This window comes from Staurois parvus, unplaced genomic scaffold (assembly GCF_062004578.1).
Source record: "Staurois parvus isolate SC_StPar_1 unplaced genomic scaffold, SC_StPar_1.0 ptg000109l, whole genome shotgun sequence".
In the NCBI taxonomy this organism is placed as follows: Eukaryota; Metazoa; Chordata; class Amphibia; order Anura; family Ranidae; genus Staurois; species Staurois parvus.
Window position 1 is genome coordinate 1,220,923 of NW_028317905.1, and position 24,771 is coordinate 1,245,693.

Genomic DNA, 24,771 nt, shown 5'->3' on the forward strand with positions numbered 1-24,771 from the left:
TGCCCTTCAGTGTGGGCCTCCTGGTTTTGCTTGCTGCCTTCATTGAAGCTACCTGGCAGTCATGTGCCTTTCTCTATTGTTGCTTCCTCCCTGTCTGGCAGGATTTACCTTATTCATATTCTTGGTTTGTCTGTAGGGTGGTTACGCTGGGAGCGCCATGGGTTTTCGGATGGGATCTCTACTGAAACTGGCGGACACTAAAGCAAACAAACCTGGAATGAACCTTATGCACTTTGTAGTCCAGGTAAGACTTTACTCCCCAAGCCACAGGATAGCAGGCAAGGGTGTGGCCAGTAGTTCACCGACAGAAGCTTATTGGGTGCCACTGTGATTGGTGCCTACTCTAGCAGATTGCTCAGCTTGGACCCTCAGACTGGTGGGTGGGGCCATATTGCCTCCTCTAGTTGCTGGTGGTAGAATGTTGGGAGGGGGTCATGGGTGGTGCCAGCTTTTGTGGTAAAGTGGTGCGTATGGGTGGAGCCACCTCTGGCAGTAGACTAGCTTGAAAAGCTTTTGACTTTTTTTTTGTGTTCAACTCAGGAAGCTGAGAAGAATAATCGTGCACTTATGAGTTTTCCGGAGAAACTGACTCACTTAAGCCAGGCATCTCGGTAAGCAGCTCCATAACAAATCTATCAGATCTTCTTCCTTATTTCTTGACTCTGGAGATGGCTGCACGCACCACCAGATTTTAGGTTTGATTATTCATAGAAAGCTAGTATGTATGTATTTTATTTTTTTTTTAAAGTGTGCATATGATGTGTGTGTATATATAATATAATTTTCACACACGTCATCCATACCATTATGACCGCCCTCAAGGCATGGACTCCACTAGACCTCTGAACATATGCTGTGGTATCTGGCACCAAACTGTCAGCAGCTAATCCTTTTTAAGTCTTGTAAGTTGCGAGGTGGGGATCTGACTTGTTTTTTCAGCACAGCCCACAGATGCTAAATGGATTGAGCTTTGGTGAATTTGGAGGCCAAGTTAACATCTAAGACGTGTTGTGTTCCTCAAACTATTGTTGAGTTCATCAGACCAGGCCACCTTCTTCCATTTCTCCTTGGTCCATTTTCTTTTGTGGTTGTGGACATGGGTCATCCTGGGCACCCTGTTTAGCCTGTGGCTACATAAGACCCATACATAACTGCAATGCACTGTGTTCTGACACCTTTCTATCAGAACCAGCATTAACCTTTTTCGGCAATCCTAAGCTACAGTAGGTCTTCTGTTAGCTCACATATCGCAGGCCAGCTTTCACTTCCTGGGCGCATCAATGAACCTTGGCTGCCCATGGCTCTGTCGCTGGTTCAGACAGCAAGTGAGCATAGTGAAAAAAATTTTTTTATGTTTTTTTTTTTTTTCTTTCTTCCTGCTTTTAACACATCAGCTTCAGGGAAAATGCTCACTTGCTGTCTAATATATCCCACCCACTTTAAGATGCCGTTGTAATGAGATAATCAATGTTTTATATATTTCTCCTGTCAGTGTCACAAAATGCTATGGCTGATTTTGTGTATTTTGATTTTTCTAAACCCCAATTAGTTTTTAGGAAATCTAAGGATCAAAAGGTGGAAACTCTTAGTCTGTTGGACAATTTGCTGTCATTTTTTAGCCATTGCAGTGTCCACAAAGAGTGGGATACATTCCAAATATTACCTTGGGTACAAAAGGATCTGGCCAAGAATATTTAATTTTATCTCCAGACTGCCCTGTTTGTTTCTATTATTATGTATGACTTGGTAATGCTCAACCACTCTGTCTATGAAAGTTCTCATTTATTCTGGTCTTAGTATAGCTAGCAGCAGGGGCGTCCCTAGGGTTGGTGTCACCCGGTGCGATAACACTTGGTGACACCCCATCCGACGATCTCCACAGGATGGATCGGATCTGCGGATTGAGCATAATGGATCGGACTCTGATCCATTATGCTCCCCAATCTGCAGTTCTGATCCATCCTGCGGGGATCTTCGGCTTGCTTTACAACTTACCTTTTTGTGGAGCGGGTCCGTTGTCACCCGGTGCGGCACGCACCTCCCGCATCTACCTCGGGATGCCACTGGCTAGCAGTAGTCAGTCACATTCAACCAGTCCTGTTCCTGTTCTGTAATGTCAAAGACCTTTCATAGCCTCTCCAAGTCACTTTTTCAGTTCCAAACTGAAGAAGTGGCTTGGAGACGCTAAAGGAGATCTTCGACATTACAGAATAAGTCCAGCAGAATGTGAGTCACTACTGCTAGTTATACTCACACATTTCTCTAACTGTTTCCATTTTGTCTCTAGCATTACATCCCTGGAAGTGGAGAATGACCTGGAGACTCTCAATCAGCGGCTTCGCAGTACCAGGGAAGCCCTCCGGGACCAGCCAGACCTGAAGCATGAGATGGCGCCCTTCCTGCAGGTGAGTGGAGACCCAGCATAGCACAACAGACGTGGGTTTAGAAGTACAGATTAGACCTGTGCAGAACAAAAAATTTTCTTAGATTTGTTTAGTTAAATTTGTTTATAGAATTTTTTTTCAGTAAAAAGTGAGCGCTCCAGTGATAATTAGCTGCTAGCAAAAAGTGTATATACATAAAAACACCAAAATTATACAATTATAATAGTTTGCAGCACTTATGAAATAAAAAAAGGGCAATCTTCTCTGTGATTTCTCGTCATATGTTGACATTAGTGATGTTTGACCTCCACCTTTTATTTAAATGCACACTCACCAGATCCAAGTGCTGTCTAAATAAATAGAACAGCAAATGCGCTTTTATAGACAATGAAGCTCTTCTCCAAGAAAAAAATACTCCAGGTGAAGATAAATCAGAGGAAGATTATCCTTGAATTATTGTGATTAATATTTGGACATGTTCAATCCTTTCGATTCACTTAATTGTCATGGGTGTTGTGGTTTATTTTCATATTTTTTTTTTTTTTTTTTTATTGATCTAAATTTTTCATAAGCACTGCAACTATTATAATTGTAGAATTTGTTCCGTTTCATTTATTCATATTTAAATTTCTGAATTTGTTCAACTTAAATGCAATTTGTTTGAAATTTCTGTGCCTTTTTAAAGTCCATTTGCAGTTTCTCCCCTGTGTTCTTTCCTCCATTTTTGACTTAAATTCAATTTGAACCAATTCAGAAAATGCAAATTTATTCTCTTGAAATTTTTTTTTTTTTTCTATTCTATTGTCTTTCTATTCTATTAGATTAGAAAAAATATAACCATCTTCCAATAATCAATTTTATTTTCTGTTCTGTTTTACTCCCTTTTTTTTTCCCATTTTATTCTATTCTTGTTTTCAAATTTTTTGGATTGTAATTCATTTTGACTTTTCAGACAAAATTTTATTTTGTTATTTTGGATTTGTTACTATGGTAATTTAGGATACATCCAAATCTCAGAATAATGAAAAATAAATCCAAATTAGGATGCGGAACATAATGAACCTTACGTCTAGAAATCTGTATTAGACTTCTGCCACATCACAAGTGGTGCACACGCCTCTTGTAATAGACCTGTATGCCTAATAAAGGAGTCCACCAGATACTTAGAATCTATCAGCAGCAAATCCACTTTGTTTCCTCTTTTTATTTTGTGAGAGGACAAACCAAAGAGTCTTTCACTGTCCCCAACAATCCTATTTTTCCAAGGGATGTTCTCTTGAACAGGTAAAGGGTTGTTTTTGTTTTTTTTGCACATTGTTTTCTATCTATTTAGCAGCTATGGTGAATTTTTTATTCTTATTTGTGCCATTCTCTTCTCTTTCCATGGCTATGCTATAAGGCCACCAAGGGTTTGTGGACGCCTGACCCTGACATCAGAATGAGATGGAGCTTTATGTAGATCAGTCCTTGACTCTGTTCTCTCCGACAGGTAGCGGAGGTGGAGCTGTGCGAGGTTCTGTGCTCTCTGCAGAGTCTGCGGGACGCCAGGTGTGCTGCGATGGATTATTACTGTGAAGATGAATCTACGTGCAGACTGGAAGACCTCTGCCTCATTTTCACTACTTTCTGTGCCAAGTTCTTGGCTGCTGCTCAGGTAACAGAAGCTTTTGTTAAGAATCTATTATTTCCTTAGGTACAGACATAGTATATAAAAATTATTTTTTTTTTCTTTTGTTTGACTGTATCAAAATAGTACATATTTACAATGTGCAGCCAGTAGGTGGAGATCTGTCCTTTTGTTCAGATTTCATGCCTGAAGTTTACAACCATTTTAAAAAACCCTATCCCTCTACAGTGTGCTACCTGTCTCAATTAAGAGCACTAAGTGTTATTTCTGTCTGCTGCTTCCTTCCTCTATCTGCATGAGTCACCTCTGACAGGTTTTCCTGACACCAAGAGACCCATGGTGACAGGGGAGGGACCTCCAGTAGATTGACAACCTCATCTCTGTTCCTGTGTGTTGTATGTAGGGGGGGGGTCCCTTCTCTCCAATTAGCTCTCAGAGCTCTCCTCACCGAGCTTTGCAGAGTGTAATTTCAGCCCTCCACCCTTTTTTTTTTTTTTTTTTTTTTTCCCTATACTCTCACAGAAGGTTTAAAAATTCAGCGCTTTGAACAGATGTAACAGATTGAACAGAGGACTGCAGATAAACAGGTAGAAAACAAATCCTCCTATATAAGTTATGTGTATCACCTGAGGCCAGTCACTTCACTTGGTGTTTGCAACCATTTTAAGTCTCTTCCTTTTGTACTATAAGTACTACATGGCCAAAATAATGTGAAGACCAGATGAGCTCATTTAGTTCCCACACAGGAGACGGCATGTAACACATCCCCAGCAGGTTGTCCTGGCCAGCTTGGCCATGGTAAGGGATGACAGTTGACACTGCTGCTCCCTTATTCAGGGCAGGTGGTCACACAAGGTGAGTGGTGCATATATATAAAAAATCTATGAGCAACTAAACGCACACAAAAAAATGTATATTATAAAAAAGTCGCTTTACACCCTACACATACTCAACAATGTGTCTAAAACAAATAAGTGTAGCGCCTTCCAATTACCAAAAAAATAATCATTTAATATATACACATTGCAAAGAAATCTTGTGCACAATAGTGAGTAATATAGAGTCCCATATATCTTGACGTGACTTTAATCTTTCAATATTCTATCTTCATACAACATAGAACAGTGTTCCTCCACCAACACCCATGTTGTGCTCTCACCTGGAGCTTTTTGACCTCGCATTATACAATGTTTTTGGTCACACCATGTTTATGTCCTCTAAATGGGACAAAGTAAGATGCAGGTTCTCCTGTCAGCACTCCTTCCCACAACAGGCTTTGAATCTTGTCCTCCTTCTCCTCTCCCCAGCAATCCAGAAAAAAGCGGAATAAGCAGAAATTAGTGTTTTAATGTTTAAACGCTATTAAAAAGATAAAAAATGCCTCTCACATGCTTTTGGTGCTAGATCACACCAGATATATACCGCATAACAGGTTACGTGGCTTCCTCAGGGGGATGTGACATATCCCCCTGAGGAAGCCTTGCGTCCTCTGGGGGATATGTAGGAGAGGGGCCAGCTGATGTTATGACGCAATGCAGAGTCAGAGTATAGGGTAACAGAAGAAGTGTATTATTGCTGTTATGCGGTATATCTCATATGTGTGTGTGTGTGTGGTGTTTATAAAAAAAAAACAACACTCACAACGCCGCACCCGATATATACCGCATAACAGATGGACTTTTGTCTTTTTTTCAGCCAGACTATGTAACAGCAATAATGCACTTCTCCTGTTACCCTATATTCTGAATCTGCGTTGCGTAATGTCAGTTGGCCCCTCCCCTATGTGTTACGTCACAAGGCTTCCTCAGGGGGATGCATCCCATCACCCTGAGGAAGCCACATGACCTGTTATGTGGTATACATCTGGTATGATCTAGCACCAAAAGTGGCATTTTTTTCATCTTTTTAATAAAGTGTTAAAACAATAGAGCACTAATTTCTGCTTATTCCGTTTTTTACGGATCGCCTGGGAGAAGAGAAGGACAAGATTCAAAGCCCATTGTGGGAAGGAGTGCTGACCGGGGAACCTGCACCTTATTTTGTCCCATTTAGAGAACACAAACGTGGCGTGACCAAAGCATTGTATGCGAGGTCAAAAGCTCCAGGTGAGAGCACAATATGGGTGTTGGTGGAGGAACACTGTTCTATGTTGTATGAAGATAGAATATTGAAAGTTTAAAGTCACGTCAAGATATATGGGACTTTATATTACTCACTATTCTGCACAAGATTTCTTTGCAATGTGTGTATATTAATCATTACTTTTTTTGCTAATTGGGTGAATCATGAACATACCCCGCTTTTCTATATCCAATATTATGGGGACATTTCCTGTGGTAATATTTTTGACAGTGTGCATCATATGCTTCCGTGGTGGTGTTTTCTCATAATGCATAGAATAATTGGACATCCCTTATTTTTTTTTTTAACATAGTTACTAAAATGATCTGATCTTTTATTTGTGCAGGAAAATAAGGAAAGGGAGAAAGCAGAACACCGCAAGGAGCGCCTGGAGAAGCGACGTTCTATTGCCAGCTGTTCCTTACAAGATAAAGACCTTCAGGACGTAGAGTTGGAGTTTTTACTTCTTCGGCTTCCCCGCAGAGGACGTCCTAGTAGAGGACCACGCCCTCTTCCTCGTAGTCACTCAACGGAGGTTCTTAACTCTTCACCAACCAAATCCCCAGCTTCCTTCACAGCCAAAGTTTCAGAGCCAATCAGAGAGGAGGAGTCTCCTGTGCCTGAGAAGCCACAACAAGGGATAAGGAGGCCACGGGAGGACAGCACAGGGAATGATGGACAACCGGAAACTCCTGGGAAAATGAACAGGAGGCACACATTGGCATGCCTTCCATACAGGGGTGAGGTAGATATGAATTCGGTGGTTGTTACCTCCCCCAGTGGACGTTCTCGGGAGTTCTTACACCACAATGTGGAGTCAGAGACTATTTCTATCTCTACTCCAAGTACCCCGACCACCAGCACTTCACCAGTAAACCTGAAGTCTGCAAATACTGACACTCCTGTGCAGAAAGACTCTTCTCCCACATCAGGCTCCCCAAATTCATTCCGCATAGGAGGACTGTTTCAAAGGAGAGGAAGTTTGAAAAGTGTGGAACCTCTAATAATGCAAGGAGTAGACGTCTCTCCACGAGGGGCCAGTGAAGCTTCTCCTCTCGCCAACTTTTTTAGACGGGTTGACAATGCTCTGCGCTCCCCTAAATGAAGACAAATTTGAACTCTATTCAGGTTTTAAAAGTTTAATTGAAAATGTGTGCGTCAGGGTGGAATTTCTGGAAAGACTATCTTCTGGTTTGTAAAACCTCCAAATGTTGGATGTGAGAGACCATCAACAGCCTTCTCAGTTGAGGGTCAGTAGGTCTCAGCAGGGAAGAGCACACAATGTAGTCATGTGGTTTGTTTTTTTTTAATCTTGTAAATTTCATAATGGTGCATATCTCCTATACATGGTATATCACACTGACCAGCAGAGAAGACCTGGACCCAATTAGTGGCAGAGTGGGGCTGTAGGGAAGGGTGGGGTTAGAGGACTGATACCCTGATAACAGCACTTTGTATGGAGTCTGGAATATGACTGCAAAAGATATGTAGAAACAGCATTTTATCTATTGTGATAGAATTTCTTTAGGGGACCAAGCCAGACTGTTCTGCTTTAATCATTCTTTTCCCATAATGCACTTAACTAAAATGTTGGTTTTAATGTGCAGACAGGATGGCTTGTTAATGGATTTAATAAAGGGGATTTACAGTGGAATAATTGTGCAATTACTATATACCCCAAGCGATGGTAGAATCTGATGACCTGTGCCTTTTTTTTATGGTGTATTATTATTTTCATGTTTACAGCCAAAAGGGGAGAAATGATCTGTAACAAGGCCAATAAAAGGCCCCTTGCTATATGGTGCTATATTCATAGGTCAGGAAACCTTCTGGATTCATACAGAGCTAGAGTTATTCTCTCTTTTAAAAAAAATGAAGTACCCAAGGGTGGTTAGACCTGAAGCTTGGCAGTGAACATGCACGGCTGTAATTTCATAATTTTTAAAGCTTAACTACAGGCATCTCCCCAACTTCGGAAGCCCCCCCTCCTTTTTTTTTTTTTTTTCTTTAATTCTATTTTATGTCTGAAATACCTGCCTAAATCTGATCATTTGACAGGCCCGGTTCCAAGTCCTCACATCTACTGCAAGGAAGAAGATAGAGGCTACCTATTGCCTATCCATTGGTGTAGTCTTTTGAAGATTGCAGTAATTAATGACCTTAGCAAGAGGCAGCCAGTCTACTGCAGTGCTGGATCAACTGGTTGGCACTTTCAGAAGCCACGCCGGCAAGTATAAGAGCTTTTAATGATATTTAGGTGAAAAACAATATGGGAGGCATCGCTTGGAGAGGGGGTATACATTGGAAAAAATTTAGTGAAAGTTATTGAAGGTTCCTACCCATGTCCATTCTGTAGATACAGAGACCAGCCATTCACTTGGCTTCCTCAAGCTGTAGACAGTGGGACTATAGATAGGCAGGTCTTCTTGCAAGATTTGAAACACTCTACCACCACCAGAGTGTATTTGTGATGATGGAAGTGGATTTTATTTACGGAGAGTCCACATCTTCACGGAGCATCATTCATCACGTTCCACTCATAAAATACTAAATCATGCTGGTCCACCTTACACACTATGTCCACCAATCACTGCTGGCACTTTCATGGTGTAACTCCTTACGCAGGAAGCTATCCAGACCATGAAAGGACCAGTTGCTTGTGTTTAGCCAGTTTGCTTCTCAGGTTGACTGACTGGTAATAATCAGGATAGGACAAAACAGAACAGGGCCCATAGTGAAAGGTAAATAAACAATAAGTGTCAACTATTAAAACAAATATTCCAAGACATCAAATGATCATACAGCAAGTTGTTTATTTACTGTACATGCTGGGCATTTAGTCTTGGCAGTATTATGATGGAGTTCTAGAGTGTTCAGTACATTGCAGGTAATCTCACCCATTTTCTTTTTTTTTAAAGCACAATTTCCATGTCCACTAAATGCAGTTCTAGGTCTAAAAACAAAAGTTAGTACTTGGTTATTGGTTTTGCTGTGGCCTGGGTTGTGTATCCTACATGATTGTACTGAATTATTGGGTCCAAAAGTGAGCAATTTCCAGTTTTAGTGGAAAAGCTGAAATTAGCCACTTAATTCCAAGATTTTCAGACAAAAAAAGTAAATGCATTTTAACCAATGGCATAATTTCACATAATCTGAGTGAGTGGGAAGGAAAATTATTGCTTTTTGTTTTTAAGGGGGACAAAGTCCTTTTTTGAGGGCCCATTAGACTAATGCACATGTGTAGAGATGCATTGGGCAGATGCGTGTCATGTGTTAATAGAAATTTCATTGTTTTGTTAACATGCGCCTTTTTAACTGGCTTTGGAATTTGAAATGGATGGTCATTAACCAAAGCTTGTTCATACCTGTTAAGTCCTCAAATGTTTTGAGGTGTTGCCATTGACTTCTATGGGCCTCCCGATACCGTTATGGTTCTAAACCCAAGAATGAAAAGGCAAGTGCTCTGGATGATGCTGGAGTTTAGAATTGGCACTAAAAGGAATACCCCATCTTCCCAAAAATGTTTAGTGTCAATAGGATGTCCCCAGTGGTGTGTCACAATATTCATAACAGGCCAATGTGGCTGCTATGGGGCCTGGTTCTAGAAGGGTGGACTGGTGAGGTAAGTAACAGAGGGGAAATTTTCCAATAAGGCCACTTAATTTGCAGGAACCTCCTCTCACTTCCTGTTTGCCTATGAGACAGGAGGCAAAGGGAAAAGTCTCTGAAATGAGACACAGATGGCGAAAAAAAATCTTGCAGGGGTTCTAACCCTTTTACTCATTTAAAAGTGTATTTTTTTTTTCCCTAGAAGTCACAAATAGTTATCAAAATGAAGAGGTGGCAGAGGAAATGCAGGGTGCATAATAAACAGGCTTAAAGAGCTGCTGGTGTGACGGATATTAAGGGGCGGATCTATGAGCCAACTATACACAATAGGCAGAAGGGGATTGTAGGGAATTTAGAACACTTAGGAGTCTCTCATTTGCACTGTCCCCCTCATCTTCTCCTTCCGTTGTTTCTTTGTCACCATCTTTAATTTCTTCAAGTGTGTCCTCTCCCTGATCATTATCATCAAGCAAGTCTCCCTCTTCGCAAGATTCTCCTGCTTCCTCTACAACCATTTTAACACTTGTTTCTTCCTTCTTAACAGAGCTGCCACTCTGTTCTTCATCCACTTTTGTCTCTTGTTTAGATTGCTTGCGTTCAATTCGCTCTAAGCTTTCCAGAAGAGTCTACTCTGTTTTATCTACCTTTTTTTTAATTGTTTGAAGATCATCTCCCTTCAATCTGCTAGATTTAGATGATCCACTGTGCTGACCACTTTAGAGTTGAAGCTCTTTCCACGACGTGAAGTGTTACCAGAAACCCTTTGATGGTACGACAGCTTAGGCAATAGGTGGTGGTGGGGGTACTCCGACTGCAGAATATCCATCATAGTAGTCTTGCTGAAAATCACAGTCCAGTTCAAATTAAGATCCATACATATCAGCTGCTGACCGTTTGATTCCTCCCTTTCCTCTGTTGGCTTTGTGATCAGCAGCAAGATTGATGGCATGTGTCAAAAGGAATGGAATGCCAGGTCTTGCTCCCTTCTTTGATGCTGGTTGTCAGTGGTGGGACAATGGAACGGGAAGTGGAATGGGGAGTGGCAGGGAAGGGGCTGTAGTTGACATTTCAAAAAAAAAAATTCTTTGCACTTTTCTTCGGATTAGAAACCAATGCTGCCACAAGCGTGTGATGTGGTGACAATGAAGGTGAGTATACCAAGGGATAGGAAGGGTAATAAGGATAAATGAACCGGGGACCACTGAGCAAAGGATGACAACTGCTGCTCCTTCTTTGGCACAAAATGGTGGTGAATCATAGCCCCTTTACTCTATCCAAAATTGGGGGGGGGGGGGGAGTTTTGCCTATAGTTCTACTTCAATAAGGAGAGTAGAGGTTTCTGGTGATACTGACCCTGTACCCACTTTTTAATATTTCCAAGCAGGAGACTCCAGAATGATTGTCACTAGTCAAAGATCCTATTTTGTAGGCTGTGCCATAAGTATAATTTGTTGAGATATATAAGATCTATTGCCTTCAGCACTTCTGGTCATCCCAGCCACCACTGAATGTAACCCTGTATGCCTAAAACATTTTCCAGACTGTAAAACTCCCTCATCATTTTATAATAACTATACACAATTACTGTAGAACCCCAATACAAACTTCTAATTATAAAATGTTGTGATGGCCATTATAATTGCTACTTCAACTCTTCACATATTCAGCATTTGCTTGCTGTGGCAGTGAAAAGGGGTAGGGGTGGAAGAGCTTGAAATTTACAATGAGGTGCTGAAAAAGGCTGGAGAGCTAGTTAGGATCAATGACATCGGGGAGGGTGCCATGGGGCCCAATGATCTATAGTTATGCCCCTGGGATTCCCCTCCCCAACACTAGTGGTCAGTGGATAGGACATCTCCTTCCACTCCAAAAGCAATGGTGCTCAGTGGCAGCGTAAAGAATTAGGTGGTGCTCCGGTTGAGAACATCTGCAAAGATACTCATCCCACACATCTGCCTGTGTGGTAACATCACCAATGGATCTATGTAAGCAATACCTGAATAGATTCAGAGCTGACTGGTGGAATGTACTTACAACACTTGGCTCTGAGACCCATCCTGCATGGATGAACAAGTTGGGTGGTGGTCTCTGTATGGGTTGTGCAACTGATAAAAGCTCCTCTTGAGTATTAAAGTAGGGGTGGCTACATCTGCCTGTTTAAACCAGCCTTTCTCAACCTTTTGCCCACAATGGAAAACTTGAAATATTGTTTTGGTCTGGGGGAACCCCTAAGAAAAATGATTGAGCAAAAGTGTCAACTTATATGATTTGTACAGAAAGTTGGTGGTCAGTGAAAAGAATGGCTTGTTATACTGGAGGTTATTGGGAAGAATGCCCATTACACTAGTGATCAGGGTATTGCCTCCATACGTTTGGGTGGAGTGGGGAGGCAGGCTTTGGGGATACTGGCAGTCAGGTGAAATGCCCCCACCTCCATGATCTTTGGTGGCAGTAGGTATGTCTCTTTAGAGGAAAAAGAAACTCCACTGGTTCTGCAGCGTGGCATTGGTAGGAAGCACCATCAGGAGGGTGTTTCTAATGCTGCTTAAGGAACTACTGGCAATCCTAGTTGAAAGCCTGGTTTTAAGGATCATGGTGCCATCGGTTTATGACTGCTTCAGAACTGGCCATTTAAATGTCAGCTCTGTACATAAAGAAGCAGTTACCAGTGGGGCTATGCCTGCACTGCATAGGTTATTTTGCCCAGAGGACATGAACCCCCAAACAGCACTTACCCACAATCCAGGGAGGGACAGGTGCTGCAGGAAGGATCAGGCAAGTATTGTATATCTTTCTCCGAGAGAAAAATTAGCAATTAACCCATGCACTGTGGGCGTTAAAGTTCTGTACAGAGTGTGCTAGTCTTGTTTTATTTTTTTGTTCCTCTCATGGTTAGAGGCTCTGTCTGCCTACTAACTGAAGAATAAAATATGCCTGTTAAAGGATAACTTCACCTTTTTGGAAACATGTTACATCTTCCACCCGTACTTCAGATGTAACAATGTTCCAGCTCCTGCCACCACTCAATCCAAACCCACTCTTGTTGTGACAGTGGGATCTTCTCACTGCACCTGCTGTCACAATTCAAAAATGGTGGGACTCACCCACATAGCTATGTCATTAATTCACAGAAACCTTTGAATGAATTAACTTCAACAACCATTAGCCATTGTGGCTGACCGCTTGTAGTTCTGAGTGGACTGGAAGGGCACTGACGAGTGCTCTTGTGTTTGTTTGCAAGTTGCAGGGCTTGTAAATAAGTCCGTACGTATGGGTCCAGGGGTTCAAAGCTGCAGGAGCCTGACATTGCATCCCCGCTCACAGGTTCAATGCTTTGCAGGCTCCTTTAAGTAAATAAATTCACATATTTTTGCATTCTTCCTGAGGAAAAAAAAATGTGCATTATTTTTCTTTTTTCCCCCCAAAAGGTGAGCTTATCTTTTAAATAGCTACAGCATCCAGTCATGGAGTGGAGAGGTTCTGGCAGCTGAGCTCATTTTTGTGATGTCTTCCTTGAGCCCACTGCCTTGCTGGCATTCTATAGTACATATTGGTGTTTGCGATGTGCAATGTAAACGACAATGGTTAGCAGTAAAGAGACACTTCGTAGTGTGATATGGGTTTTATTTGCAGTGAGCTGTTCAGTTGTGTCTTTCCATAGAACATTTATAATACAGTGGTGCATTAAACAGCTGCCTAAGTTTGTACTCTCCCTGAATCTTACCTCCCCTCTGCCAATCACTCCATGACACCTCCTCTCACACGCACCGATACTTCCCATAGTCAATTCATACTACCGTATAATAATCTAGCCATTCTGTTATGGAGGGCTGGACACAGTAAGCAGAGTCCCCCCATGTGAGAACAATTTTTGAGCCTCCAAGTCAACTTACTGGCCAAGTAAAAGCACATATTCATTGTATATTGACCACTAGCAAGCAGAAAGCTGTATCCAGCTCTATCTGACTGTGAGAGAGTTCCCAGCACCCATTTGACTGATGTCTAGGGTAAACGGGCCCTTGTACAGTGGCACAGTCTACACATTTGGTATGTCTAGCCCTGGTGATGATATCGTATTGAGGTCCACACTGTCACATACCCTCTTTCTTGCCTGCCTGTCCTCTAGTAAACCTTGATAATAACATTAATATCACTAAAAGCAGGCACCTTGTACTTAAATCTCTCAGAATGGCTCTCTGCTCATTGGAGAAGAGGCAGAACCTCTGGGAAGCCCCCCCAAAAAATTATATATATATTTTCAAGCTACATATAATTTTTTTTACCTATACCCATAAGGCTGCTGTTATAGGCTATGGCCATGTGCCAGGCATCTGGAGGCACCATGACATTGACAGGGCAGCTGATGACTTGATTTTGAAGTTTTTCTTGGGCGGACTTCTGTATGGAATTGTTAGGCAAGTCAATGATCCAACAAGAGTAGACTCCTGTTGGGTATGCCAATGTTTTAGCAGCTGCCTGCTTGTTCCAGGTCACTGAAGCAAAGGATGAGGAAGACAGCACATGAACATTCAAAAGCAAGTCAGCCACCTGATTACTTCTGTATTTCCATCCTGACAGGTTTCCTTTTTAAGCATCTTGCACGTGGATACATAAAAACCAATTGTTTTTAATAGCCTGAACACATAGGAATGGCTATGATGCATCCCAAGAAAAGCTAAAATAATTTTTACAAGTAAAAACACAGATTTAATATACTACCCCATGTATCAGGAACACGTGCAACTCCTGCTATTTCTTTCATTACCCAGAAATATCTGCTCTGTGTACCTCTCTGGACACTACAGTGGCAGGGCTTAGTCAATCAGACTGCCTCAATGGTCAGTAAGGGTGCAGTTGATGGAACTTAACCATCAAGCCAAAAGATGATCTGGTCCTCAGCAACAAAATTAAACAAAATCAGAAAGGGGCATAAAATATTTTAGGCAGCCTAGGTAAAGAAAACCTGTCAGAGAAATACAGGATATCATTTTGCTGATCCCCCTTTAGAAAACAGCAGTTCCCTGGTTGTCTCTAGCATTAATACCAAATGAGCTGGAACAAATACACAGATCCAAAAAGTCAACTTCGAAACCTACACTTGTAGGAGAGGTCAGCAGTAAAAATGTTCCTCAACTGTCCCAACAAAGGTATGCCTGTCCAAGATGAATGTAAATACTCAACGCTCCTGCAGCCTGTGTCCCAGATTGCCATTCACATCCTGAGAAGTGATCTCCAGAAGTCTGCCAGGAGACACTTGCAGGACTGAAGATCTCCTAGGTCTCCTGCTAACCTTCTCAGCACTGCTGTATCATGTAGCTGGTAGGCAGAGGGCATTAGACTACCAATTACTTCAATGCATTGAGCACTGTAAGGAACCCATGAGATGGAAAAGTGACACTTGGATAATAGCCCTTCTCCTGAGTCCCCTGCAGATTTTTTTTCCCTCTAACTCGCTCTAATCTACTTCTGTATATAAAAGTGATGTTGAGAGAGAAACCAGTGAAAGTTGGCCTAAGAGATGGCCAACCCTGCATGTGTACCTTTCTGATCACAAGGGTTTTCCTAGCAGCTCTCAATGGTTTCTCCCTCCAGACTCCACCTCGTACAGGCTACAACAGTGAAGAGTTCAGCAAAAGGAACCAGTGAGAGTCATGGGGGGCAGGGGGGTGGTGGGCAGGAGATAAGAAAATGACACTTGCAGAGTTGCCTAGCACCTGGATCCCCCACAGCTCTCATTTGTTCTTTTTGCTGACCTTCACATCACTTCTGTAGTAGCTGGAAGTCAGAAAGAAAATGCACCGAGAGCTGTGGGGGAACCGAGGTGATAGGCGACTCTACAAGGGTAATTTTCCTATCCCCTGAGTCCCTCGCAGCTCTCAGGTTTTTTTTTTTTTTTTTTTTCCCTACAGGATACAGCAGAAACATATGAGTTTGGTAAGAGGAACCAGTGATAGCTGTGGGTGACCCAGGAATCTTCGCACAGGTGCCTGTTTCCCAACAAATTTCTAGGGTCACTTCTTCAGATCAGAGCAGCATTGGGCAGGCAGAAAGGCGAGTATCTATATTCATCTTTTAAAAGGTATGTCTTTGTTGGGAGGTTTTGATACAGTGACAGGGTTGCTTTACAGATAACCATTCAGCAAAGAAATATAGGAGCTGCTGTTGCTGACTTGCTCTGCAGGTTTCAAGGCTGTCTGTCTGATCCTGGCTTCGTTACCTAGTGGGGAGTTACTGACCTAGAGAATGTATGCACGAAGGGAATATACTGGTTCCAGGTCAGTGTCTATTCAGCCAGATAAGTCAAGACAGGCCTGGGACTTAAACCATTAAAAAAAAAAAAGGCAGCTCCCATTTTTCTATAATTCCAGGATTACTTTATGTAAGAACCTTTCTCCATCTTAAAGGCACACAAACCCCCTTCTTAAAAAATTATCCCTTGTGCTTAATTGTATGTATTAAGTAATAATAGTTTGAACAAAATTTTTGTACAGAAAATAATGGTCAGTGTAAGAGCATGGGGTGATGTTCTGGTGAAGCAAAAAGTCTAAGCTCTTCCCTAGGCAGATAGGTGCAGTTATTGGGGAGATCTCTGTACCTGCCCCATAACGTAGCCGAGCGCCGGGCAAACTGCTGAATGTACACGATGTCATCTGGCCAATGATTTGTGTTCGGCCAGCCTTGTAATCATGCTTTTTACTACTGAATTATTCAGTACTCCCTTGTCAACATTCTGTGGTTGGACAACCAAGGAGAGGGAGAACATTAATGCTCATTCCTCCTTTAGCCACGATCAGGCGTTTGGCTGACAGGGCAGAGAAAAGCAGCAGTGTTCCGAGTGGCTAGTGATCACTAGAAACAAAATAGGGATGCAGCGTCTTTGAGAATAAAATCCCCTTTGGCCTTATTCACAATTTGGGGTGTCTTCTTACAACTAAGACAGCCAATTATTTTTGAATGGACTGCCAGGACACCTGGATACACCAATAATGAGCATCATCATGCACAGAGGTTTGACATCCATGGGTTGTGTTGGCACCACAACAAAATGAGTGGGGAAGGTCCACCAGTCATTTTGTCAGTGGTCCATGTATTCGTATGGACCAGTGGGTATAAATAGACACTATCCAATCCGATTCACTTAAAAGGAAAGTGATCCTTCCCCCTCCATCTAGGCGGATCAGAGGGAAATTGGATGTAAACGAACAACCAGGGTGTTAACACCTGGCCACCCATATAGCAGGGCAGGCTCTGTCCATGTCCATGTTACATAAACTGAGCAGACATGGACCCCGTCATCCACCTGCTCTACTCTGATCAGCCACATCCCTTGCTGAGCAAATCATATTGCACCCAGTGTGAAAGGGGCCTTGTATTACACTTTTGCACACGCATTAAATGCACATTTTAGGCTTGAAGATTACTTAAGAGACCTACCGTTTAGAGTTAACCATAAACCATATAACTAAAATAATTATCACTTTGGCTTGTGTGGCAATATTTAAAATGTGTGGTGTAACTGTTTTAAGTAAAGTGCATGTTTGCATGTGGAACGGGGGCTTTTTACTTTTTTTTGAGGCGTTTCATAAACTTTATTTTACTGTCATTTTTAAAACCTTTTTCTTGTTTTAACTTTATAGCTATCACTAGGTAGCGCACAAGCCCCTTAGCATAGTACGGGTGACAGGTTCTCTTCGACCTCTATCACTGAATGCACTCTTTTTGAAACAAAACAAAGGTGACAAAGTACAGATTTTGCTCAATTAAAGTGTTACTAAACCCAGGACCCTGCATTCACTAGATCTAGTCTCCCACAGAGGACATGGACACGCAATTTTCTTTAGTAAATATAAACTGCCTAACACCTTTTCTCATCAGCAGTAGATAATTTTGTGACTTCTATCAGTGCTTGGCTGAGCACTGGTTAATTTTGTAGGAGGAGTTTTCATTCTCCTCTGACTGTCCTATGAGGGGTTGCATTACCCCTGACCCTCAGTCTGGACAGTGCTAATAGCTGATCACATTAACCCCCCAAAACAAAAGGAAAGAGCTCTAGCAATACATGCCAAACTGAGCATGTGCAGTGTGTCTCCAAGGGCTCTGTACTAGCAGCAGATGGCTTGGTGATGGTGGAAGAAGAGGAGGATCAGAGAAGACAAGATCAAACAGCCTTTTTACACAATGCAGAGGATTAACTCCTTAGTTTCAACAGTGAGTATAACAAGCATGCTTTACTGCATATACAGACTGATTTTATTGTTGTGGGTTTAGTAACACTTTAATTTCTTCCCATGCCCCAGATCCCAGGGACTGACAGCTCTGAACCCACATCATCAGATCTCATTGGTTTTAGGTATATTCTAGGTAGAGGAGATCATTGTATCAGTTTTAGCAAATCTCCTAATATGTGTTCACACAGAATCTGGTGCACCTGTGCATAGCAACCAATCAGATTTTAAGTTCAGCTATTTCAATTAAGCTTTGACAATAAAACCTGGAAGCTGATTGGTTACCATGCACAGCTGCACCAGATTCAGTGTGCTCCGGTGTTAGCTTCCAGGTTTTATTGTCAGAGAGAGGCCATGGGGTAGATTTACAGACAATAAAAACTGGAAGCTAACACGGGAGCACACAGAATCTGGTGCAGATGTGCATGCTAACCAATCAGCTTCCAGGTTTTATTGTCAAAGCTTAAGTGAAATAGCTGAACTTAAAAGCTGATTGGTTGCTATGCACAGCTGCACCAGATTTGGTGTGCTCCAGTGTTAGTAAATCTACCCCATGGCCTCTACCTGCTGCCACCCGGGACACATGAGCCAAGGCTACCTGGCGGGGGCAGCAAATGACCACAAATGCAGAAGTGATTGGGTGGCTGTAAATCCTAATCACTTCCATAAGTAGACGGCTGAGATGTAAAACTCCCGGCCACTTTAGCAGTCAGGAATTTGTGTACAGGCTGCTACTATCTTATATCCTCTTTGTGGAGAGTGCACATGCGCCTGAAATCTTTCACATTTTTGCTGATCTGCCACATTCATTCCTATTTCCTTATCAGCCTAGGGTGGAGATAACATTTTGCAGTCCAGAATCACCACCAGAAAAAACACCCTTCCCCCAAGTAAATGGATTCCATTACTTGGCTGATAACTCACAGAATTGGCCGAGTTGTGGGTTGGCACATAACTTGCAAACTGCCATAAAGAATTCCAAATAAAAATGTAAAAAAAAAAATATTAATAAAAAAAAGTGGCATGCAAAATTCCCCTCCGACTCATCCGCTGCAGAGGAGGAAGGGTTGGAGAGGAGAAGGAGTCGCCGCCAAGAAAAGGTGACTTCCTATTTGTAAACCGTCTCCAAACAGAAACATTATTATATATATTAACATATAAAAACAGGACAATAAAATTACACGACTACACACAGCACAAACACAGACCTGTGAGTTTAGTGTCCCTTTAAAACGTTCCTTTACCCCATTCTTCTGCTCCAGTTGATCCATCTCTTTTCCCATCCTGGCTGTCCCCTCTTATCACCTACTTCATCCACCCTCTCCTATCCACAAAGTGTCACATGAGCAGGAAAATCCAACCGCAGCCCATGGCTGAAGGTGTGGAGGGTCACTACTAGGCTAAGAAAGCCAAATATTCAGGCTGAAGTTCCATAACTGTACAGGCTTTCTCAAGAACAACTCATGTTTGTTTGTTGGTGTACACTGAGTAAAGCTAAATTCACAAACATTAGTACACCATAGCGTGTTGTGTAGATGTCAGGGGGACCTCACTTTTAAGCTGAAGAGTGAGGTCCCCTTGACATCTACACAACACAGCAGAAGAGTGAGGTCCCCTTGACATCTACACAACACGCTATGGTGCACTAAGCGTCCGTGAATTTAGCTTTACTCAGTGTACACCGACGCTTAGAGCACAAAATTCACGGACGCTTAGTGCACCATAGCTGAAGAGTGAGGTCCTCTTGACATCTACACAACACACTATGGTGCACTAAGCGTCCGTGAATTTGGTGCACTAAGCGTCGGTGTACACTGAGTAAAGCTAAATTCACGGACGCTTAGTGCACCATAGCATGATGTGTAGATGTCAAGAGGACCTCACTCTTCAGCTGTGTTGTGTAGATGTCAAGAGGACCTCACTCTTCAGCTGTGTTGTGTAGATGTCAAGAGGACCTCACTCTTCAGCTGTGTTGTGTAGATGTCAAGGGGACCTCACTCTTCAGCTTAAGAGTGAGGTCCCCTTGACATCTACATAACACGCTATGGTGCTCTAATGTTTGTTCGTGAATTTAGCTTTACTCAGTGTAAACTGACGCTTAGTGCACCATAGCATGTTGTCTAGATGTCAAGGGGACCTCACTCTTCAGCTTAAGAGTGAGGTCCCCTTAACATCTACACAACACAGCTGAAGAGTGAGATCCCCTTGACATCTACACAACACAGCTGAATAGTGAGGTCCCCTTGACATCTACACAACACAGCTGAAGAGCCAGGGGTGAAAGGTCAGCTCAAGCTTGACCTGTCTTACAGGTTTAAGGCATCATCCAATAAAGGAGCTGTTATTAAAGGATAAGTGTGTTTCTCCTCCAAGGGGGTTCCCTAACCTTTCCCAACCTCTATCCTCACAGATGCAGACTTACCTTAATTCAATGGCTGGAGTAACCCTGTTTGCTTATATCCAGCGTCACAAGTTTTCACTGTCCTGGCCATGTCTGCGCATTCATGCCCCATAGACTTGTATAAGGTTGTTATGCCAAGGTCGGACAATCCTATGCAAGTCTATGGTGATGTATGGTCCCCTTGACATCTACACAACACGCTAAGGTGCGCGAAGCGTCGGTTCACACTGAATCCAACTTTGAAATCAAGTGAAGTTGCACAATTTCAAATCCACATGCCAGAGCGACTTGGCGGACATCTGTGTGCCTTCATGCACCGATCTCTATGCAAGTTGCACATGAAATCGCAAAAAATAGTACAGGAATCTTTTTTTTTTTCTTTTCCCAAATTGGTGCAACTTGCATAGACATCGGACATGCACACAGATGTCAGCCAAGTCGCTCTGGCATGTGGATTTGAAATTGTGCAACTTCACTTGATTTCAAAGTTGGATTCAGTGTGAACCGACGCTTCGTGCACCTTAGCGTGTTGTGTAGATGTCAAGGGGACCTCACTCTTCAGCTGTGTTGTGTAGATGTCAAGGGGACCTCACTCTTCAGCTGTGTTGTGTAGATGTCAAGGGGACCTCACTCTTCAGGAGGAGTTTTCATTCTCTGACTGTCCTATGAGGCTGAATGACCCATGAGCCTCTGTCTGGACAGCGCTGATTGGCCCTGTGCTGATCACATACACCCTCTCTAGCAAAACTGAGTATGTGCATGTACCAATGCTGCTCTATGGTAAATGGATTGCAGACAGCAAAGGAAGACAGGATCAAACAGCCTTTTTACACAATGTGGAGGATTAACCCCTTAGGTTCCACAGTGAATATAACAAGCATGCTTTTCTACATATACAGACTGATTGTACTGTTGTGGGTTTAGAAACACTTTAAGCTAAAGAGTCAATCTGGTCATATACTGTAAGCCCCATGGGGCTAAAAGAGAAATCTATTGTTTTCTCCATTCCAAACTATACAGCATAGCTGGAGGAATCTCCTCTGCCAGCTATTGTATTCTGACAGTTACTGATCCTGCTAGAATAGCCAAACAATGGTTGCATATGATAAAATGCAGCCGCTGTTCGGCCAGCAATTTTCTGCCTTGCTCCTTTGATTTTCAGATTGAAAGATGTCGGGGGGGAGGGGCAAACTGGGCAACACAAGGCTTGAAATGCAGCTGGCTGCACCCGCACAGCTGCATCAATTTAAAAAGTGACAGCATGCAAGGGTTCCCCTCCGCTGTAGATACTGTCACAGGGAGGAGGGGGGGCCCTCAGCAATATGTTACATCCCAAGCAGGGGTGGACTGACCATTTGGAAACTCGGGCACTGCCCGAGGGCCTGGGGTCAGTTGGGGGGCCCCATGAGATGCCCCTGGTATCTTTTTCATAGGCTTTTTTGAGTTTGGGCAAGGACACAGGGGCCCAATGATTCCCTATTGCCCGGGGGCCCCATGAGTTGTCAGTCCGCCCCTGATCCCAAGTATGGGTGGAACATTTTACTATAGGTGGAATTAGCCTGTAGGCAGGTGAAGCTGAAGAATCACCATGACACCACGATTATCCACAGGACTGAAACCTTCTAAAGGAGACAGATTGCACTTCTTTTTAAGGCGCTGAAGTTTTTCTGCTCATGCAGCACTACACTAACCCTCTTGTATGCTAAGCCGCCACTGTCCTGCATGTCTCACTATCCCAACCTGCATCGTCCCTCCTGCTTGTTCCCTCAGCTGGAGCCAATCACACTTGTTCTCCATCAATCACGCCACCATCCAATGCTCCACCACCATCTACACCTCTGTGCCGTAAAGTCACACTTTACCGCTATCCTTCCACAGTGACTGATCAACCTGCCATTGCTGATGAGAGACCACTCACCTGCGGCGGGTCACCTCCCACCTTTACATCGTCACCATATCATAAAGACAGGGCATAGCACATCACTCATTGCAGTCGCCGGTCTCTAGTACTTGTGGCACCGTGACGAATGGCAAAATTATATGGCATGAAGTCAACAATGTGTAAAAAAAAAAAAAAAATTAAGACATACAAAACAGAAAGAAAAAATACAAAACAACTTGAAATGCAGAATCAAAAAGTCAAGAATTCCAAATGCTAACTGGCCTTGGCCAGCACTGTTCACGTCAGCAAAATGGATCATATGACACTTACTGCAGGGGATGGATGGGGCTGCGCATAAGCCACCAAATTCTCAAGATGCACGCTTAAAGAGGATTTCCATTAAAAAAAAATCTGATCCAGAAACCATTTACCCAAGTTGTTCTTATCTCAAAATGCATTCCTCAATTTTGGCACCATGGGATAGGCTTTGGCTACAAACTGGATCTTTAATGTAGCATGGCACCCCAGTGGAATAGTCTACCCCACTATCAACAAAGTTATCCCCAACCTAGTTATAAACTGACCAAATGGAACCTTCTGGGGTAGGCTGCAAATACGCACCAACGTGCAATGATGCATTTGCTGTAAAGCACATCTCTAGGGCACGACCTGTGCAGATAGCCAATCACAAACAACACTGCTATTAAAGTGCTGTTAGCCTGGAATGGATGTGCGTCAATCTCAGATTCCCCTACAGAATCTTACTACGGGTGAATTCTGACAGCAAGCTTTTTGTGGCAACCAAAAAGAAGCAGTTGGCTAGAAAGGGGAAGAATCCGCCCAGAGTTTTTTTTTTTCATTTTGTTTTTACGGAAATCCTTTTAAAGTGTAGCGCTGCAGTATTTGGCACAAACTTTGTGTAGATCAGGACGATCTGTGCACTGGCATACATACTGAAGAGGTTAAGACATAAATAAAACAAATATGTAAAAAAAAATAATAAAAAGTCCACAAGTACAAGTGACCTGGGGTTAGAGTCGCCTTGGAGAGGCTGCAGACGAGGATGCCCCCTCTATAAGGGTGGATGAGGAACCACCAAGTCCTTGAGGAAACCATCTATACAAGAGGCTACCGTCTTCTGTAACAATGAGGAAGCCCCTGAAGCGAATGATAAGCAAATGAATGTTGGGTAGACCCTGTAACATTGGGGAGACCCTGTTTATCCTTCAGGCATTTACATTCAAAAACCCGGCCCCCTTGTATCTCCTGGTAGAGAACATCTTGGAGCTCCATCTACTTAGAAGACACTGGGAGATGCCATGGGATGCAAAGTGTATAAAGCCACAGAACCGGTGCGTATTACTGGCTTATTATGGTGGATGTGTGGAAACCGGTCTTTGAAGGACTGCTCTGATATACCTTGCGGCCAGGACCTGTTACCTTTGGGGATAATTCAGTTTCAGCTCATCAGAAACCATAACCGATCAGTGCAAATGCCCCACAAGCATCCACCTTTACCACTGCAGCGATCCGGCCGACATCCAGGGCCAAAGTGTCCTCACAGGGGAGAGCTTCTTGGTGGAGAAATTTGGTTGGACCCACTGGATTCCCTCAGTCATCCATGAGTACAAAAAGCCAGTGAACAGCCCTGAACCACCATTATACAAAGCGCAGTGATAAGTAAAGTCCATAGGTCAGTGCCTCCTTTGGCCTGTAAACAACAATGTAAAGACCAGGGATGGCAGAGTGTCCTCAATCCTTTGTTACCGATTGACATTCAGCAGCGGTCCTTTAGCAGATTTGTTGGGACCATAAAAGTTCTCAGTACAGGGAACAGTAGAGTTGGCAGAAGACTCTCAGAGATATAGAGAAAGCAAGCATAATATTTTTTTTTTTTTGGGGGGGGGGGGGGGGTACGGGGAAATTAACAGAACAAAGCCTGAGAGCGTCACAAACAGCTGGGGCAAGGGCAGCAAAGGTCATTAGATGTCATTTGTGCTAAAAATGAACCGTTTGGCAGGAGGACAGAAGGTTACAGCCATTTGTACATATCGCATCTGGCACTAGGACGAGCAGCTGGCACTGGCGGCTTAGAACAAAGAGGAAACACCACTTCGGGCTGAATATAGCGCTGGGCAGAGAGCTTGAAGACATCTCGGACATGGCAAGGACAGCGTAGTATGGTGCCAGCTGAGTCTCCTGTCCCTATATAGATTACTGGAGATACCGGTACACCTTGAAACAGTGGTTTCCTGAATCGGCCACCACCACATGGCCTTCAGAGGTGAGGGCCAGCCCTTGTGGCCCATACAGAGGGTCTGCCATGGTGTTTATGTAGGACAAAAAGGAGCCAGAACTGTCAAACACCTGTATGGAGGACAGTAGAAAAAGGTTATTAGCTTCATAGTATCTTAGTAGCATCTGCAGACCTTTCTAAGTTATATTCTACTTGAAGATTTTAGGAGTAATTTTGCCTGTTCTGGCACCAATCATGATGGGCAGCATCAAATACTTAGCCAAAA

At 43.0% G+C, this 24,771-nt stretch overlaps 2 protein-coding genes and 1 pseudogene across 2 annotated transcripts in view; 1 reads left to right on the forward strand and 2 right to left on the reverse strand.

Annotated features, from left to right (window-relative positions):
- LOC149467470 (FH2 domain-containing protein 1-like) overlaps window positions 1-7,789 on the forward strand; it is a 66,873-nt gene extending 59,084 nt beyond the window's left edge. The window contains exons 8-12 of the mRNA XM_089671633.1: window positions 137-244; window positions 541-611; window positions 2,288-2,405; window positions 3,874-4,038; window positions 6,479-7,789. Coding sequence (XP_089527759.1) covers window positions 137-244; window positions 541-611; window positions 2,288-2,405; window positions 3,874-4,038; window positions 6,479-7,237 — 1,221 coding nt within the window. The 3' untranslated portion in view covers window positions 7,238-7,789. The remainder of the gene's footprint in view (window positions 1-136; window positions 245-540; window positions 612-2,287; window positions 2,406-3,873; window positions 4,039-6,478) is intronic.
- A 2,044-nt stretch (window positions 7,790-9,833) lies between these two features.
- LOC149467471 (heterogeneous nuclear ribonucleoprotein C pseudogene) lies at window positions 9,834-24,403 on the reverse strand (annotated as a pseudogene).
- The window catches only part of TRIM3 (tripartite motif containing 3), a 47,575-nt gene continuing 45,297 nt past the window's right edge, over window positions 22,494-24,771 (reverse strand). The window contains exon 12 of the mRNA XM_089671635.1: window positions 22,494-24,616. Within this exon, the coding sequence (XP_089527761.1) occupies window positions 24,464-24,616 (153 nt within the window). The 3' untranslated portion in view covers window positions 22,494-24,463. The remainder of the gene's footprint in view (window positions 24,617-24,771) is intronic.